The sequence below is a fragment of the Kazachstania africana genome, chromosome 1 (genome assembly GCF_000304475.1).
Source record: "Kazachstania africana CBS 2517 chromosome 1, complete genome".
Lineage (NCBI taxonomy): Eukaryota > Fungi > Ascomycota > Saccharomycetes > Saccharomycetales > Saccharomycetaceae > Kazachstania > Kazachstania africana.
In genome coordinates this window covers 1639221-1653110 of record NC_018940.1, presented here as the reverse complement: position 1 = coordinate 1653110, position 13890 = coordinate 1639221, and the positions used below count along the sequence as shown (strand labels likewise).

The following is a 13890-nucleotide window of genomic DNA, read 5'->3' as shown; positions in this document are numbered from 1 at the left end:
GCGGGTGTCTAGTTTTTGATTCTGGGAAAACAGTCACACGAATTTAGAGCTTAATGTTGTAGTTTCCCAGTCTATGTTACAACAAACTTGAAAAGTACGCGTAGGAGCCAATCAGGACGTAGAATATGACACTGCCTAAAATCAAAAACCATTCCAGTAAATTTAGCGAGATCAAGACTTTCATCTCCAAGTGGGATAGTTGATTCAACCGGGGCGGCTATGTACACGGGTCCGATTCCATTTACATGATATGGTTTTATTTAGTTAGCATTTATAAACTCTTCTAGTGATAATATCTTTGAACCACTCGAAGTCGGAGCATCAGAAATGCCTAATTTTTCCAATTGCACTTCTAGTGGACCTTTTTTGTGATTTTTCCTTATTACTTTCTTTGATGACAACTTCGAATCCATGAGTTTTTGGAAGAAAGGGTCATTTTCCACTACAAGGTAACCTCTTTTTTCAGGTTTACTATAATAATCAATATCTTTCCTTTTTATAGGTCTAGCGGGCAACGGTATTCTGCCTCTTTTCTTCAGAAACGAACCAGGATTCAAATGGGCCTTAAATCCTAGAGTATTAAAATACCTAGCGGTAAACGAACCACCAGCCTTCTCAATTGCCCTTATAGCCTTTTCAGAAGCAGCACTAGCTTCTACTTTGATTGGGAGATTAAAGTTGAATTGTCCTCTGGCCAATAACTTTACTCCATTCTTAATGTTACCCGTTATTAATCCCACTTCCCTCATTTTTCTCATATCAAGGACTTGATCATTTTTCAAATTTAAAAGCCCTCTTTTATGAAACAACATGATCTTCTCGAGATTAAGTGGAGTTAAGGGTTTGGCATGAACGTTCTTGAAACCTATCTTTGGAAATAGTTTATATATGGGAGTTTGACCACCTTCAAACCACGGTTTAACGCTGCTTCTGGCTTTCTGACCTTTTTGTCCTCGTCCCGACGTTTTACCTTTATTACTTGATGGACCACGACCCAGCCTTTTAAAAGTTTTTGTAGAACCTTGCGGTGGTTTCAATGTACCAAGTAAAGAAATGAAACGATGCTGGGACCTTGTAAAATTCGGACGGGCCTTCAAATTGAATGAAAACATTCTTAGTTGCTCTAGGTTTAGATAGACTAGTACGATGCAATCTCAAATAGCTGAATGCGTATGACCATCCAGTAGCGTCAAATCGCAGTATAACTAATTTCCCTGTGGGTGGTTCAGCTGTCTTTGATGATTTCAATCCTGTAATCGCATAAGTAGTACTCCTTTTTATATCCGAGGAATTTTAATGTTAGGAATTTCGCTGCACTTACAAGGTTTTTGTTAATTCATATGAAGTCACGCAGCTAGGCTTCTTGAAAATTCTTCAATTATGCTGATATGTATTTATAGAGGTTGCTAAACTTGTATTTATTGTTTTGTATGCAAAGAGCCCGCATAGGTAGACTCTTTTGACTGAAAACATTACCAATCGAGTAAAGAAGACACAACAATGTTTATTACACCCACGCCAGGATTCATTTTTAAGTCAGGGCGTGGTATAGCTTGTTGTGCTATCTTGGATCAACCAGCAATGGCATCATCTTTATTCATATCAGCGTTAACTCTTGCGAAAGGTCTGGGACTTGCATCTTAAATGGGCAATTAAAATATAAAATATATAAAATGTATAAATGTATAGATTGTATGGATGTGAGTGAGCGTTATTATAGTATTATTTGTGTGTTTTTCATCAATATGCCTTGATTAAAATTTCGTTTCGTCCCCGTTATAAGTGGGATCGTCTGAAGACACTGACAAATCTCCCCCAACATTATCGATCTTCTTTCGTATGGCAGTATAGTAGTCTCCATCAAGTTCGTTATCATCGCCATCATCTTCATCTTCAGGATTGACGACTCTCAATTGTCTCTGTTCCATCATATCTGGTAAGGAGCTATTACTGAATCTATCATTTCCATTATTATCGTCATCGTGATTATATTCGTTATAGATTTCAAAAGCTGGTTCTTCAAAGACGGTAGATGGATGATTATGTCTTTGTACATCGGTAAAGTTTCTAATATTTGGATTATTTAATGAACTGGAGCTTGATTCTGAAACTAAAGTCTGGTATGATTTCTTAGATTTTAAATTTGACGTTACTGTTGCTGATCTCGATTGATTTATCCAATTTGAATGTATTGTGGAAGATGAAGGTTTTCTGTTTGGCGATACAATAACCGGAGTAGCATGTTCGTCACCAAAGGAATATGGTTGGTATTGTTTTGATTCTTCGAAATTGTCACGATTTTTATCACGTTTATGTAGGAAATAAAATAGTACTAATAAAGCTATTAGAATCAATACACCGACGATAACTCCGACGACTATACCAGCAATTGCACCTCCGGATAGCCCTTTCTTTGAAGAGATTGATCTATTTGAGGTTGGTAATGAACTGGTAGTTTGTATTACGGACGTTGTTGTGACGTAGACTGTGTTAGCAGCTTGATTTGCTTGCGACACTATAGATGCAGATACGATTTCTGTTGTGTACTGCACTGAAGTTATTATAGCTGTGGAGGAAGAAGAAGAGGAGGAGCCACTGGAACTTTGAGTTATTGCAGTTGAGGATGAACTGCTTTTGGAAGACGACCCGGTAGACGTACTCGAGGAAGTTTTGCTACTCGAACTAGTACTGGAGGCCGAGCTTCTTGAATCAGTGTCAGTGGCTGTCTTCGGCGATGATGTGGAAGACTCCGTCGTAGAAGAAGATGTAGTTGAGGAGGAGACAGCAGCAGCAGCGGAAGAAGAGGAGGAGGCTGCATCATTAATGTAAACGTCCATGTAGGATGAACCACCACAAGTCTGGTATGGCCAGCCATCACAGGCGGTGTCACAATTAGAAGAGTCTCCTGCACTAAGGGAATTCAATTCGGTTAACGAAGAACCACAGTAACAGGTAGTACCGTTTACCAAACCGACGAAGGCAGAGTCGGGACACAGACCTTCACAATACGAGGGACTCTGATAAGTGTAATATCCTTGCGAGGAGACATCTAGAGATTCTATGCTCGAGGCAGAATAGCAACCTTTATACGACCAGGGATCAGCGAGAGAGAAATCTATGTATAGCAGGAGAAGAAGCGAAGTTACCAGCAAGTTTGACATGAAGGTTGTTGCTGTACTAGTTATGCAGGGCGGGATGGCAATGAAGATAGTGTGTATATGTTTTGAATTGATGGAGAGCAAAGTGTTTATATTGGAAGTGGGATGCTCGTTTCAAATCCAACCGCATGAAGAAGAATTTTTTAATAAACAAATATCTCGAACGCGCGCGCATTGTTTATAAAACACATACTATGCCAAATGTAGACGGGTTAGTAATTGGCTATAAAAGAAGCGATGGAGTTGATGCATCACTGAGAAGTGAATCCAATTGAGTCCTCCAACGTGATATTCAACGGCAAGGAACCCTGTTGGGAGGGTCGAAGAGGGACAAGTCGTCGAAAAAATGCTTCAAATGGTGGCCGGAATCATGTTAAACGAACAAGCAAAGCAGCTAATAGATCGATGACTGGCAAGTTTAAAAAATTTTCAGTTTTCGGTTGGCTGAAGAGGCTTGATGAGTTGGGTTAAGGTGGCCAAGGATGTCTAGCAACTCGTTGAAGGCGGTTGAGAAGAGGGTGGCCAAGAGGAGACAGGTATATCGGCCGATTTTGCAGTCTCCGTTTGTCAATGAAGAGCATCAATGGCCGTTGGTGAAAGACCAAGCGTTTGTGCTGGAAGTGTTAAAGACGAGCATTCTGAGCAAGTGTCAGCATCTGCAAGAGGTGCCAATGCCTGAATGGCCCTGGAGTATGCTTGTCGAGTACAACGACATAGTGGGCTATCTCTCCGGTAAGGAGGATGACGATGCTCTTGATGTTTTACTTTTTGTCTGTAATAAAGAGCCGGATGTTCCCGGCGTCATGTTACAACAGATCCCGCTGTTGTCTTACATGTCCTCGCATAGAGTGACCATAGTGCAATTACCCAAGGGCTCCCTACCGATAATTAACCGTTTAGTGGAGTTACCATACGGAATGTTGCTACTAAAATGCGATTCCAAACTGGATCCTTCATTTCAAAGGCAAATTGAGTCGCAAGTGTCTCCCGTTGAAGGAGGCTTCCCATGGTTGGATAATTTGAAGTACTCTGCTACAAAAGTGAAGCTAATCAAGACTACAGCAGCCATACCACAGAAGAACAAGACGTAGATCATCGCATCACCACGTATTTTTCTTTTTTTCTATGCGGTTCGAGAATTTTTTTTTTTCATGTAATGGAAAGTTCATTATATAAGTAAAAGAACAGAGAAGAGAGTGTATGTGAAGTGCAAATAGTATTGGTAAGCTTCGCAGAATAGCGATAGAAACGATGGTTGTTTTGAATCCAAATAACTGGCATTGGGTGGACAAGAATACGTTGCCATGGACTGTACAATATTTTAACGATAATTTTCAAAATTTCAAATATCAAGATTTTATCATTTCAAGTGTCATTAAAGTCGATGGTGATTCTAACGTTTCTCAAAGAAAGGGCAAACCAATTTGTTATTTCGATTTGCAATTAGAATTCGCCGTTCGTTGTGAAAAGGAAGATGGTGATGACGAAGAAGGGAAAATCGTCGTACCTGAATTTATGCATGATGAAACTGATTTTGAAATCAAGATTGATGAATTTAGTGGTAAAAAAGATCAAAGAAATGATTTTATAAATGAATTCAGATCGAAATTGTTACAATATCAGAACGATTTAATCACCGAACATTCAAAGGACCTACAACATGATAAATAGTAGTATATATATATATATAAAAAAAAAGAAAAATATTATGATAAAACTTCAATAGACGTATGGGATAATTTTATATGGAACTCTTTCTTGATATTTAATCCAGTCATTACCATACTTCTCAGAACATTTCTTTTCGTCTCTCTTTTGTCTATGAAATAATAAAACGGCGAAGTAAACGGAGTAGTAGTAAGTCAATGGAGTTTGGAACCATGTCGTGAGACACCAACTTAGTGAAATCAACCAATCACCGAAATAGTTGATATGTTGTGAAACGGACCACCATGAATCACATAGCAATTTTGTACCTCTCTTTGTTTGAATGGCTTTCAAATGAGGTAGTTTTCCTTTCTTAAACTGTGATTTTTCTCTATTTGAAGAATGGAAGATCCAGTATCCTAATGACATTAGTGATAAAATCAGTGAAGTTCTATACTTACCCAGGTGAATAGGGGAGACACTTAGAAATCTTGCTTGTAATGCATAAGTGAATGGGACGAAAGTCAAATCACCGAATGCCAACATAAAACCAAATCCATCTGTGGTAATATCAATCATTGTCAATAGACCTTCTTCATTTAAAACACCGTCAAAAATGTAAAGTGCTTGTAATAGGTTTATAAGGACCAAAGAATCGTTCAATTCTCTGTTGTGTGTCACATAATAATGATGTAAACAACTCAAATTGATTAAGAACCATAGTAACATACCAGGTCTCAATTCACAAAACAATTTAATGTCAAATGACGAACCAATTCTTGGATTCAATTCTCTACCAATAAACCAGTCATAAATAACATTACCTGAGTTACCCCCCAATGCTAATAAAGTATTATTAATGAAACTCTTTAGATAGACAAAGCAAGATAGATAAACTGAAAAAATGATGGATATTATTGCCAAATGTAAATGATTTTCATAAAGATATTGTAATTCTGGCATTTCTCCGTCAGTCAATTTCCATCTGAGGGCGAGGATCAATAAAAGTAACACAGAATTTGAGATACCGTTTATTTTATATTTCAAAGTCTTACCATCTCTCAACTTGACACCATTAAGTGTCTTACCTGGCAATAACAAATCGCCGGCTGCCAGGAGCGAGAACCAGAGACAGTACGAAATCCACAAATGGCTAGATTTACAGAAATTCAAATAGTACGTAACGGAATGTATCTTAGAAGGAGTCAATTGTAAATTGATCAAAATAGTGAAAATTGGTAAAAAGACCGTCAAGACGGTGGCACCAATGGGCCCTCCAAATTCGAAATTTGTAGTTCTTGGATTCAATTGTTTCTTAGCCATCTTGAAATCTGCTTCTGAGTTGCTTCTACCAGCGTCTAAGAGTGGTTTAATGAAAGATGTCTTAAATTTTAAGGTAAGGCGAGTTTACAGTATTTATATATATATAAAAACTTAACGGAATTTTTTCTCTAGCATTGGAAAATTAAAATACGATAAATTGATCACTGAATTAAACGAAGTAAATCTGCATTTAAGCTGTCATTTGGACTGTAAATTTAGTGCGTGGAGAATTAGTTAGTTATTTTGGATCTTGTATAACCCATTTGGTATTTGCAATTAGCAGTTATCGAGCGAATTTTGTAGTAATGGCATCAGCGTATTTAGAGGAATTGGAGAGCCAACAACGAGCAATGCTCGATCAAGTGGCGTTAATGGGTACTGTCGATGCAAATGATAGCATTGATAGCTGTTCAAACTTGATAATCAGTTTTGAATCGTTGATTAGATCCAGTGTGGTGGCAATCAACCAGTCTCATAGAAATTTACAATTGAAATTGACTCATAACGATACCCAATTACACGTGGAGAAGGACGGTACAGTTGATGACAGTATCAGCCAAGACATTACACGGTTGATCAAATTTATATCCTTCAAGACAGAATTTGTAAAAAATTTCCACGAGACAATCTTACAGGAGAACTACAACTCGAAATATTCCAAGATCGACAGACTGAGGAATGAAAAGATGGCCTCTTTCACGAAACCACACACTATTGTCGAAAGCACCACCGTTAAACCCACCTCGACAAAGGACAAACTACTCAAGACCAACAAGAAATTGACGGGCAATCTTATCAAAAGCAACCAATATTTGCAATCTTCCATCCTGCAATCCGACTTGAACTTGGATGAGTTGAAACAACAGACACTTTCTTTAAACATCGTGAACAACAAGTATGAACAGTTCGGAACCATCGTAGACAAGACTACAAGTATAATAAACCAATTGAACAAATCGTCGAACCAAGAAAAGAGAAACGTTTACCTATCGCTTGCATTCCTATGTTGCTGCTGCTCGTGGGTGCTGTGGAGACGTATCCTCAAGATTCCAACAAAACTGTTCATCTGGTTACTGTTCAAATTTTTCAAATCGATCCTGCTCGCTTTAAATCTGGTCAAATCACATGCTGAAGATGCCACTTCCATCACCACAGCAGTCGACGAAGCCATGCAGCGCATCCTAACCACCGAACTCATCAATGATGAATTGTAACTCCATCATCACTCACGAGATCCGATTGTCTCACAGAGGCCAAATTTTTCATTTTCTTTCGCGATGAGCTTAGAAAAAAATATTAGAAAATTTTCTTGTCATCTCTATAATGAATGCTTGAGTTGAAATAGTGAGAGAAAGGTATTAGAGGATGACCCCAACTGTTAAGAAGAGTAATAAACGTAGTGAACCAGAGCAAGCTGGCTCCAAGACAGTGAAGAAAGCAAGAATTTCTGTAGAGTCTTCGGAAGACGAACTGGATGAATTAGACGATTTGGATGTCGACGAAGAAGAAGAAGAATTTGAAGATGAAGATGAAAAAGAGGTTGAAGAAGGAGAAGAAGAAAGTGGTGAAGAGAAGAAGGAAGAAGGTGCTGGTTCGAACAACCATGTTGAACAAAGGAAATTGTTAAAGGAAAGAAAGATGCAAAGAAGAGCAGGTTCCGAAATTGCTCAAATTAAACCAATTTGGGAAAAATTACGTTGTAAGAGTCCACCATTACCAGTGGAAATCCGTGAAAAGTTGTGTAACGAAATCTGGGAGATCGCAAAAGATCATATTGCAGACCTTGTCCTAAAGCATGATGCATCTCGTGTGGTCCAAACTTTGGTCAAATTTTCCAATAAGGAACGCCGTGAATTGATCTGTAAAGCATTAACAGGAAAGTTCTATCAACTAGCAACTTCCTCCTACGGTAAGTATCTTCTAGTAAAATTGTTGCATTACGGAAGTAGAGATTCAAGACAATTAATCATTGACGAATTACACGGTGGTTTAAGAAAATTGATGAGACACAGAGAAGGTGCCTACGTTGTAGAAGATCTTTTCGTCTTATACTCAACACACGAACAAAGACAACAAATGATCAGAGAATTCTGGGGTTCCGAATATGCCGTGTTCAGAGATAACCATGGCGGATTAACCATCGAAGATGTAACTAAGGACAATATCGAAAAGAGAAACATTATTTCCAGGAATTTAATGGGTACCATAACGGCATCTGTGGAAAAAGGTTCTGCAGGTTTCCAAATCTTACACGCTGCAATGAAAGAATTAGTTAAGATTGCCAATGATAAAGAAACCTCCGAATTAATCGAATTATTACATGAACAATTTGCTGAATTAGTTCACACACCAGAAGGTTGTTTCGTCGCATGCACTTTGATTGCTAAGGCAACTGCTAAAGAAAGAAAATCAATTTTAAAGACGTTGAAAAACCATGCTTCTGAATTAATTAAAAATGAACATGGTAACTTGGTCTTCATCACTCTCTTAATGTGTGTTGACGATACCGTTCTTGTTTTCAAGACTTTCAATTCAACTATCAAAGAATCCTTAAACGAGTTCGTTGTTGATAAATATGGTAGAAGACCATTCCTTTACATGTTATTGGGTCTCGATGGTAAATATTTCTCACCTATTATTAAAAAGGAATTAACTCACTATGCTGTTCTATCAGCTAACACATCTAAGAAAGATCCCGTAATTAGAAAACATGAATTGCTGGACAAATTTGCCCTTGTCTTCCTAAATTCTATATTAAAGAACTATTCTGAAATCTTACTTGACAACTTCGGTTGCCAATTTGTTGCTGAATGCTTAACAAATGATGGATTCTACAAGGAATTAAATGAAGAAGGCGAAGCTAAATTCAACGAACTTATTGACACAATAATCACTTTGTTCAAGGGCGACATCACAGAAGAAGATCATCCAATACATAAACCATTCTCAGTAAGATTACTAAAAAGTTTGATTCAAGGTGGTAACTGGAACAACAAGTTAAGAAAGCTCGAACCTTTGGGTTCCGTTCAAGGCTTGGGTGTTCCTTTCGCTACTAAGTTTTACGAGGACATAATCGACTCTTCAAATTTACTAAGTTGGATCAATGAACCCGATAGTTCTTTCACCGTCGTTGCACTTTACGAATCTTTGAAAGGTAAAAACGAGGGCAAGCAATTCATCAAGGACTTGAAATCAGTCTCTAAAAAAATCGAAGAATCTGAATCCAACAAAGGTGCTCGTCTTTTACTCAAATTAATGGCACAATAATTCCAGAATGATACATAGATTAGTGTAAGACATGCTTCTTTATATAATTCGATATCAAAATAGCTTTGTATACTATAAAAAATAAGAAAAAAAAAGATAAATCTTCATAGTTCAAACTACGGATAAAGAGGCTGTGAGAGTATATGAAAAGGTATGAACGGTGGCAATGCTTCATTCCTTAGATTCCCAATTATCTCAAGCTTGCCTGAAGATTTGAAAATATCTACAATTGAATCATATGAGAATCATATCTATATAGGAACAGAGGATGGGGAATTAATACATTACTTTGAGATTGAAAGTAAAGAATACATAATGATATCACGGATAAAATTCGATGAAGACTGTGACAAACGGATTGACAAGATTATTCTTTTACTCGACATTGAAAGGGCGATTGTGCAATGTGATGGACAAATAGTTTTGTTTCTCTTACCTGAGTTTGCACCAATGCCAAATACCACCAGATTATCGCAAATCAATGATGTGGTCCTATTCAAGAAAAATAGGAAGCACAAAAGTTACAGAATTTTGTTGTTTATGGATGATTGCTTGAAAATGTTGAAATTAAAAGCCACATCAAATCTCGAAGTTACAAATACATTCACACATTTCAGGAACATCAAACATGGCGTACCTCATGAAAATATATTAATGGTGTCAAAATCTAGTAGCTACGAAATTATAAATTTAACTAATCCCAACAATACAATTCCCTTATTTAGGATTAGTGAGCAGGATAATACTGATCTTGAACCGATAATACTTGATCTGAATGGGGAAGATCAATTTTTAGTATGTTCAGGAGGCGGTTCTTTAGAAGATAATTCTATGGCATTAATAGTGAATCATCAAGGTGACATCGTTCAAGGCACCAACATTTTAGAGCATTACCCCAAGCATTTAATCGTTAATTTCCCATTTCTACTTGTGGAATATTATCACACAACTGAAATAAAAATCTATAATATTAGTGACAAAGGAACAGATGATGATAACAACTTGGAACAGATAATTCAAAGCACCAATGAGGGTGATCTAAAAATCTTCCAAACTACAAATAATTTTAGAAATAGCCTGATTAACGAGGAAAAATCAAAATATATCGTCAATAAATTAAGAATGGCACCCTTAGACGAATCTATTAGTGACAGTAACATAAGGGTTGAAACTGAACTGCGATATATCGACGAACTTTACAGAAATGGTATTAGTACATCTATTCTTCTAAACGACGCAAATTCGTTATTTGGACTTTTGAAGGAACCTATTTTTACGAAAGTTAATCATTTCAATGAATCTGGAATCTCTGAAATAAAAAACTACTTGGACAACTGTCGCGAATTTCAAGGGACAAGGATCACTAAATTTGATAAATTACAAGAAAGGTATCTCATCTTGTTATATCTTTTGCTATTACTACTACACTGTAAAGAGATCGATAGAGAGATTATTGAAACTTGGTGTACTTACAGTGGAAAAATTGACATCAATATACTATTTTTCCTCTTCGATATGTCACTTCACACTGAATTAATGGTTTTTAATGGACTACGTGAACTAACACTGAATCTGAAGTCATTAAAACTGGTACACAAATGCGAGAATGAAAACTTCATATTTATTATCCTAACTATAGTGAAAGAAAAGATACGAAAAGAAAGCCTACCCGTCGATACGATCAAGACCATTGATATAAATTATTTCATGGGAAAAAAGCAACTAGAAGGACCAAACTTTTTGGAAAACTTTTCTGTTGATGAGTATAGCGATGAAAGTCTGGACAACATAATCAAATGGCTTTTAACTGAAGAAGCTAACCATAAAGAAGAGGCATTACTGAAAATATACGATAGGAAAAATATGCCATGGGAAAGTTTAGAGATTCTACGGCGCAACAAATACAAACCAGAAACTGTCATTAATATTCTTGAATTTTTGAAGTTAAATTTTGAAAAACTCTTAAGAAGTAAAAATTACAATAAAGAGACATTGCTCGAGGATTTGGTACAAATTATCAAAAACAGTCCCGAAAATGAAATAATAAAGCAATGCTTACAGCTTTCTAAAAAGGGAGATATTAGCCTTGATGAGCTTTTATCGAAATTTAGCGGTGATGAGACTCACATCAAAGTACTATTGTTAGAACAACTGGGAACACAAAAAACGAAAGACATGGAGTTTTTGACCAGGTATTACATTATGAAATTATGTGAGCTATTCACCAGCACGACGCTTAATGATTTATTGACCTCATTTACTAAGGAGTACAAGGATAACTTGAGCTACGAAAAAATCAAGTTAAAAGAATTTCTATGTATCAAAATGAAAAATAATCTTGACTTCGAGGAATTCCTTGAATATTATAATAAAATACTGGGGCAATTAGGTAAAAATGAACAACAAAGTAGAATCATACCAATAATTAATATCGAGCTTGAGAAAATAGATAAGGACGGTATCCTAAAAATATTGTTATACGATTACGGTACTGCAGATGAAGAACTTAGATTTGACACAGCGTTATTATATAATGACTTTCAAGAAGTGGAAAAATTAACGAATAAGAACAACTTTCTCATCGTTTTCAAAAAATACTGCAATGAACTAAAATCGATAGAATTGATGAAGAAATTGATGGGGGCAAATATGATAACCATCACCAAGAATAGAGAGATATTACTCCAAGTTTTCAAAGAAATACCGCGTGATCTTAAACTGATAAGACTACAATCAATATTATTGAATGTAACGAAAGAACTATATTTAGGTAGGGAGGAACTGGAAATAAAAAAACTTTGTTGAAAAGCGAAATTACTATTTACAATGATATTTTAAATAAATTTGTATAAATCATCCTTACCCAAAGGAACTATTTACATGAGTTTTGTAATTGGCTTTTTACCAGCACAAATATTATACAATGAATCGACCCTTTCTTTAGTAGAGTTTAAATCTGAATTTCTCTGTAAGCTCAGTCTTATACCATTCAAGATATTTGAATTTCCAGCTATTGCCTCGGGGATTGTATAATAGCTGCCATTAGTCATGCAACTGTACTTTTCTTGGTTTATATGAATTGCATTATTCTTTAACAACTTTTCCTTCTCTAGAATTACGGAAGTACCAGGCATATACTTACCAAAGGAGACCATTCGAGGAAGAAATGTAATATCATTATTATTCAACTTGGGATTCCTGTAAATTGGATAATTCGATTCAACTAGAGTCTTATGGGCAAAATTTATTAATCTCGACCTTTTTGTATGTGAAAGAGAAGGATAATATTGTAATAAAGATTGTGGTGTTGGTTCCTGTAAATCATAAAAATCATTTGGAGGGACATACTCAGGCTGCTCCATCACTATTGCAGAGTTTCTACGTAAATTGAAAGGCCTAGCGTTGGTTGAGCTACGGCTGGATCCTGGTCCACGCCTATGCCTTTGTGCATTGCCATTTCTCGCCTTATATTTGACCATATTTTTTGCACTGCTAATCATTGCTCCATTGTTCCCTGCTACTGGTGCAGTATCAAACAAGTCTAGAAGATCTGATGAGTTTTCCTGGTTTCCTCGTTTATTTTTAAATTGTGCTTGCTCAATCTTTACAGTTGTTGCTAGATTCCCTGGAGATGGGATATCATTACTAGCCACGATTGTATTAGCATTCCTCTGCCTATATTTTGACCTATTTCTATAATCTTCTCTATTAGCGACTCTCGGTCTGTTTTTGATACTTGTAGTAGGAGCTTCAGTAGCCTTCTTGGCTTTAGCCAGTATGTCGTTTATGAAATCTTCAGTTATTGCATTCTTTGAGTAGAACACCCTGCGATTGAGTTGCTGGAGTAGCATGAGGTTGTCTTTTCCTGTTATTCAAACTCTCCCTCTCCTAAATTAGGAATTAGAAATAATTTTCTGATATTCGTCTAATAAATAGAATTATATATTAACAGTATAGAGAGAATGTAATCAGCACATATAACCGAGGAAAAACGGTGTTCTTACAGATGTAAATGTCCTCAATGCGATCAGTGTATCTTTAATGCTTTTTGCAGCTTGTTTTGGTGCTCTCATTATCGCCCAATTCCGTGTCTTTATGGATATTCAAATGGAACACATTTTCGTCTACTTTCTGGCCTTGTACCACGTTTTTCAGTAGAAACGCAGCCACGTCTTCTAATAACTGTATTCGTTTGGCTGGTGTCAAATGAGGATACTTCTCCTTTGGATTTATCATGTTTTGTCTCATCTCATTCCTTGAAGCGAGTAACATTCTTGTGTCATTTTTGAATGCAATTCTTGTTGCCCTCAGACCATGTCTGTAAGCAGTCAAAGCAGCTTTATTCAGATTGTTGCTCATGCTCTGTAAATGGCGAGGTGACTAATTACTACGTACATAAGCTCTATGCCCCCAATATACTTCTGATGTTATTAACTTGGAATTAGCACCGGAGTCCTTTAAATTAGTCCGAGCTTCAAATTTATAACAGCACTAA

General features: G+C 36.5%; 10 protein-coding genes across 10 annotated transcripts; 5 read left to right on the top strand and 5 right to left on the bottom strand.

Moving 5' to 3' along the window:
• Positions 1-260: 260 nt before the first annotated feature.
• MRPL10 (mitochondrial 54S ribosomal protein uL15m) lies at positions 261-1112 on the bottom strand (the record flags this gene model as incomplete). The annotated part of the gene is made up of 1 exon (XM_003955343.1): positions 261-1112. The coding sequence occupies one exon, from the start codon at positions 1110-1112 to the stop codon at positions 261-263; it is 852 nt and encodes a 283-aa protein (XP_003955392.1).
• Positions 1113-1754: 642 nt separating this feature from the next.
• WSC2 (Wsc2p) lies at positions 1755-3161 on the bottom strand (the record flags this gene model as incomplete). Its single annotated transcript, XM_003955342.1, has 1 exon — positions 1755-3161. One exon carries the CDS (start codon positions 3159-3161, stop codon positions 1755-1757), a length of 1407 nt encoding a protein of 468 aa, XP_003955391.1.
• Positions 3162-3640: 479 nt separating this feature from the next.
• On the top strand, positions 3641-4249 carry POP3 (Pop3p; the record flags this gene model as incomplete). The annotated part of the gene is made up of 1 exon (XM_003955341.1): positions 3641-4249. The coding sequence occupies one exon, from the start codon at positions 3641-3643 to the stop codon at positions 4247-4249; it is 609 nt and encodes a 202-aa protein (XP_003955390.1).
• Positions 4250-4409: 160 nt separating this feature from the next.
• HCH1 (Hch1p) lies at positions 4410-4829 on the top strand (the record flags this gene model as incomplete). The annotated part of the gene is made up of 1 exon (XM_003955340.1): positions 4410-4829. One exon carries the CDS (start codon positions 4410-4412, stop codon positions 4827-4829), a length of 420 nt encoding a protein of 139 aa, XP_003955389.1.
• A 48-nt stretch (positions 4830-4877) lies between these two features.
• On the bottom strand, positions 4878-6128 carry ERG24 (delta(14)-sterol reductase; the record flags this gene model as incomplete). The annotated part of the gene is made up of 1 exon (XM_003955339.1): positions 4878-6128. The coding sequence occupies one exon, from the start codon at positions 6126-6128 to the stop codon at positions 4878-4880; it is 1251 nt and encodes a 416-aa protein (XP_003955388.1).
• A 350-nt stretch (positions 6129-6478) lies between these two features.
• SEC20 (Sec20p) lies at positions 6479-7342 on the top strand (the record flags this gene model as incomplete). The annotated part of the gene is made up of 1 exon (XM_003955338.1): positions 6479-7342. The coding sequence occupies one exon, from the start codon at positions 6479-6481 to the stop codon at positions 7340-7342; it is 864 nt and encodes a 287-aa protein (XP_003955387.1).
• Positions 7343-7493: 151 nt separating this feature from the next.
• Positions 7494-9395, top strand: PUF6 (Puf6p; the record flags this gene model as incomplete). The annotated part of the gene is made up of 1 exon (XM_003955337.1): positions 7494-9395. The coding sequence occupies one exon, from the start codon at positions 7494-7496 to the stop codon at positions 9393-9395; it is 1902 nt and encodes a 633-aa protein (XP_003955386.1).
• Positions 9396-9548: 153 nt separating this feature from the next.
• Positions 9549-12200, top strand: VPS3 (CORVET complex subunit VPS3; the record flags this gene model as incomplete). The annotated part of the gene is made up of 1 exon (XM_003955336.1): positions 9549-12200. One exon carries the CDS (start codon positions 9549-9551, stop codon positions 12198-12200), a length of 2652 nt encoding a protein of 883 aa, XP_003955385.1.
• Positions 12201-12271: 71 nt separating this feature from the next.
• On the bottom strand, positions 12272-13246 carry RSM28 (mitochondrial 37S ribosomal protein mS46 RSM28; the record flags this gene model as incomplete). The annotated part of the gene is made up of 1 exon (XM_003955335.1): positions 12272-13246. One exon carries the CDS (start codon positions 13244-13246, stop codon positions 12272-12274), a length of 975 nt encoding a protein of 324 aa, XP_003955384.1.
• A 187-nt stretch (positions 13247-13433) lies between these two features.
• On the bottom strand, positions 13434-13754 carry MZM1 (Mzm1p; the record flags this gene model as incomplete). Its single annotated transcript, XM_003955334.1, has 1 exon — positions 13434-13754. The coding sequence occupies one exon, from the start codon at positions 13752-13754 to the stop codon at positions 13434-13436; it is 321 nt and encodes a 106-aa protein (XP_003955383.1).
• Between the last annotated feature and the right edge of the window lie 136 nt (positions 13755-13890).